We start from the raw sequence: 4,653 nt of genomic DNA on the forward strand, positions 1-4,653 counted from the left end.
AAAAAAAAAAATATTAACAGGATTCTTTTGTCCACCCTGTCCATTTAAGTCATAAATCTGTTTTCCCTTAAGGTAAGAAACTGTGATATAGAGCAGACACATGACTGACCCAAACTACTCTGAGTAATAACCAAATCCATTTATGAGTCTAAAAGAAGGCCCTCGATGATGCAGACAAGACAAGGAGAGGATTGCTGCACATTCCAGCAAGCACTAAAGTTAACATAAAAACAGCTGCCAGTACAAGCAGGGCCTGCCATGTCACCGTGCAATTAATTTATGGTAGCACTCAGAGGCCATGACAGCTCAAGGCCCCTAGTGATTAAAGATGCTATCTGCACAGATTAGAACATGCAGGACGGCCAGCCAAAGCAGCTCTGCTATCCATGGTTTAGCATCTCCCCACTTAAGCTTAATGCTTAATCCTGGTTTTAATTTAATGCATTTACATCACCTCTGGTAATGCCCTCTCCATCCTATCCTTCCCCCATATTGACCCTTTGGCTCCACCTCCCCTTATGGCAAATGCCTCGCAGATTACAGCCACTTCTGAAGGCATCCGAGGGGCTCTGCTCGGAACACTAGGATGGGCTTCCATCACAAGGGGAATTGGCTCTTTGCCTGATTCCAGGGAAGTCTAAGGCCAACCAAGCAAGATAACAAGGACACAGCTGCTGTCTCAAACTGAGGCTGAGCACGTAAGCTGCCCTTGGGGAAGAAAAAAAGGGCAGTGGGTGCTTTTGTAAATAAATCATTCAGACCTATAAATCAGGCAGCCTAGCCTAGTCTGTAGAACTCCTTTAGAGAAATTTCTATTGTGTCTAGTGAAAGACTTTCTCATGCCTAAGTAAACAGACCTAAAGTGTACAAAAATCACTGAATTCACTTCTGCTCTCTTCACTGCAGAAAATCACAAAAAGTTCCTTCAAGTATAGCTGCACAGCACAGAGTTTTCACGTAGAGGTTAGGAGTTTACCTGTGGGGAAAGCTGCATGCCTTTTAAAAATCTCTAGATTTTACTACATTAAAGTTGTACAGATCTGTATTTCCCTCTACTTAGGTGCTAGATTTAATGAAAGCTCTGTATGACTTCTGGCAAATGAGTTTGAATCACGTGTGTTGTCATTGGGAAAAAATGCAGCATTTTCCCCCAAAGTGAGATTTTCAAAAGTAACTGATGGAGAGTCGAGCTCTATGTATGCAAAAGAACACGAGCCAAATAATTAACTTCTTCATCATTTCAGTTCTTTTGATCATCCTGAATCATCATCTCCAAATGAACGCGACCTGCAGGAGGCCTTTTCCTGGGTAGAGAGAGGACAACTGCCTGAAGAATAAGATTTCAGAATACTTGCATGAAGATTATTCGCACACCTTATCAAATACATACAGAGGTTTAATTTTTTTTTTAAAGTTAGTAGCAGCACATAGAAAGACTTATTTAAGAAAAGGATCATGAATGTAGCATACCTGGCTGTATACATTTTGCACACAAAGCATTTTCTGGTACATAACCAGTGTTTCTTGACTAGCAAAGGATAGAGGTTCTTGTCCAGGCAGTCATCATGATGAACGAGCCTTGAGGGAAATAAATTAACACATAAAATACAATAAAGACTCAGCCACATTGGAATTTATCTGAACATAAGCATTGACATTGAAGATAAGGCATGATTTAAATTCCCCTGTAAACTATGACTAGACTTCTGCTTAGCATTTCTTAACACAGATGAAGACCTGTAGATAGACTGCTAGTTGCACCATCTGTGCATTTTATGGTCAGCAGTAAATTCAGTTTGGGTAGTAACTCAGAAATCTTCAGACCATCTACTTTAGATAGTCTTTTCAAAGCTTTTATCTCCTGCACAGACTAACAGGCAAAAACATCATCTCGTGTATGTTTAGAGGCTCGTAATCCTGAGATCACCTACTCACAACACCTATGGCTTTCTCTGGGTTGTATTCCTCTTGGGAGGCACCATTTATAAACAATGCTTAGGCACATCAGGCTTCTGGGAACTGAAAATGATCTGTCACCCACTACAGACAATCAGAGGAGTGCTCTCTCTACCCATTATGCACTGAGCAGAGTACACACAATAGTTCTACTGTTGATGTGGTTGCCATCTCATAGCCACCATCACCCCCTCCTTCTCTCCCTTGCCTATCCACCTCAGCCCACTATTTCCACTCCTCTGTTCTCTTTTCAGTTCCTGCCCCTTAGCACCAAGTCTAAACTAACAAGCCCAGTTGACTCCAGCCAAAGCCATTAACACCATTCTGCTCCCTAGTGCTCTAGTATCTGTATGTAAATCTGCCCCACATTGGCTCTGCACAGAAAGAGCTTTTCACTGTGGGTGCCATTCCTCCCTCCTCCCATATCACAGTCATGCCATGCTACATAGAAAGCAGTCTTTTTATGCAGACAAATTATTTTAAAAAAGAAACCACAAGGGAGATTACTTTGTTCCTTGCAGAGGTAGTCACATGAATACGGAATAAAATCTTAAATAAGCCCTGCAGAAGGCAGCAGAATAATCTTAGTCGAATAAATATTCAGCATTTAATGTCTGAAGTTTGTCCACAGAAGGCTTGTTTTCAACTGCAGAAGGACTCCCAAAGAGCAGTAATTTACCTTATATCTGTGATGATAATGATGTGCTCACAGTTCCCTTGGTGGCAGAAAAGGTATGGAAAGCCAATTTTGAGGGACAAATCATTAAATGTGTAGTCCTCCATTTTAACAGACTGAAGATTTCCATAGCCTCTGTCATGAGATTCTGACCATTCAATAATTGTTCTGGAAACAGAAAGGTCATCAGCATAGCAATGATATGAACGGCGAATGCACAGAAAAGGAAGGCCTTGGAGACATGCAAAACTCTTCACTGGGACACATTTAAAAGGATGGAAATCAAAACAGCTCACAACATTTTGTAATAATTTAAGGTCAGTCATTTCACAGCAATACCACAACCCCACAGAACTGTGCACTGTTCTTTTGGAACACCTGCCTTTAAATCCCCACCAGGCAGCTTCCCGAGGAGTTCCAGTCAGAATGCATGCCCCTGATGGCACCCAGCCAGGTCAGGTTGTTTGCAGCACAACACTTCTCAAGCATTCCAGTAATTCAAGTTACCAGCAGCTCATTTTTGTTCCCTTGGTCAATAACTTTGTTTCAAAATATTAAAAAGCTTTTTTTGTTTCTTGCCAAGGAGAAACAGAAAGCTGACAACTGCACAGTTACATTTCCAAAATTTATCACTGGAAGGGCACTGGTCACTGTTGTAATTATTTCCTGGCTTTTCAACACACTCCTACATACAGGGCATTTGACTTCTACAAACTGCGTATGTTATCACAACCCCTTCCATGAAGATCATTGCTGCTCACGGACAGAAAGAGGAGGAGTAAAATAATTAACTTATCTGAAGTCACACACCAAGTCTGACATAACAAGAACAGAATTCAAACTCACAGCTCTTCCATACCTTCCATTTTAACATCCTGATCTGCTAAATCCCACTAGTGTGTCAGCAAGCCCATATTTCCTTAAAATAAACCACTATGTGTAGTTTAAATGGATATGACTTGTGCTCAACCAGTGTGAGCAATAGTTCTAAACAAGTGATACCTGAGACTCTGGGCAATGTCATCTCAGATTTCTTTGTCCAACAGTCACACAAGTCCCCTTGTTGACTTTACCATGCAGATATTCAGCGTATTTTCAAGACTGAGCAGAACAACTGTCTCCCACACAGCGGAGGCTGTTGTCTTTCTAAGCCATCTTCTGCCTTACAGGCAAGTCTTTTGGTGGTCATCACAACTAGGGAGGGCACTTAAAAAGCCAGTACAGACCAGTACCTGTCACCTTCCACAGCAATCCCATCCCAACAGAGCAAAACAGGATTTGTGGGAGGAAAAAAAATGCATTCATCCTCTTTTCAGAAGGGAAGTAATTGGAACGATTAAGTAGAGCAAGTAAAGTTAAACCTCTATGTAAAAATTAATTCAACATGAAAAGATAGTACGAAAAGTCCATTCTAGTTTCATACAGTAGGCATTCCAGTGTTTAAAACACCACAAATCATAAACAAAATAAAATATATTTCCTGTTCCTTAAGGTTTTTCTCAGTCAATGTCTACAAATACTGTACCTGCTTAGATCTCTGCACTCTGGGTATCTTATATCATTATAAAAGATGCCTTCAAAATAAAAGAAAGCAGACTTGTAGAGATCCTGAGAGACAGAGAGAGAGAGAGGTCTGCATTAGTATTACGAGAGATTAAACACCTTAAACAAGAACATGTGAAAAAACAAGCATTTTAGATATCTCTATTATAAGACCTCATTCTGCAGGTTTCTAAGAAAAGCTCTGCATTAGCTTTAGATGCTGGTGTGACAATAAGGTTTATATGATTGCTGGCTATGCAGCTGCTCTGCTGGTATTATTCTCAAGCCATTAAAGGTTATTTTAGTGCTCTTATTTCTATCCCCATCATAGCAGTTACGGATTTCTACAAAAACACAGAACACAAGCATCATTGCACAAATTGCACAAATCAAGTCACTGCACAGCACTGACTTAAAAAGACTAATAATATTAAAAAAAAATTAGCAAGATGTAGTGGGTTGACCTTGGCTAGCTGCCA

The 4,653-nt window shown here is 40.5% G+C and overlaps 1 protein-coding gene across 1 annotated transcript; it reads right to left on the minus strand.

The window, feature by feature from the left end:
• Window positions 1-1,470: 1,470 nt before the first annotated feature.
• Window positions 1,471-4,265, minus strand: LOC104168222 (snRNA-activating protein complex subunit 3-like; the record flags this gene model as incomplete). The annotated part of the gene is made up of 3 exons (XM_009708738.1): window positions 1,471-1,578; window positions 2,636-2,800; window positions 4,158-4,265. Coding segments are annotated over 3 exons (381 nt in total), but the record flags the coding sequence as incomplete, so codon positions are not given.
• Window positions 4,266-4,653: the final 388 nt, after the last annotated feature.

Source organism: Cariama cristata, unplaced genomic scaffold (genome assembly GCF_000690535.1).
Source record: "Cariama cristata isolate BGI_N322 unplaced genomic scaffold, ASM69053v1 C11504688, whole genome shotgun sequence".
Classification (NCBI taxonomy): Eukaryota; Metazoa; Chordata; class Aves; order Cariamiformes; family Cariamidae; genus Cariama; species Cariama cristata.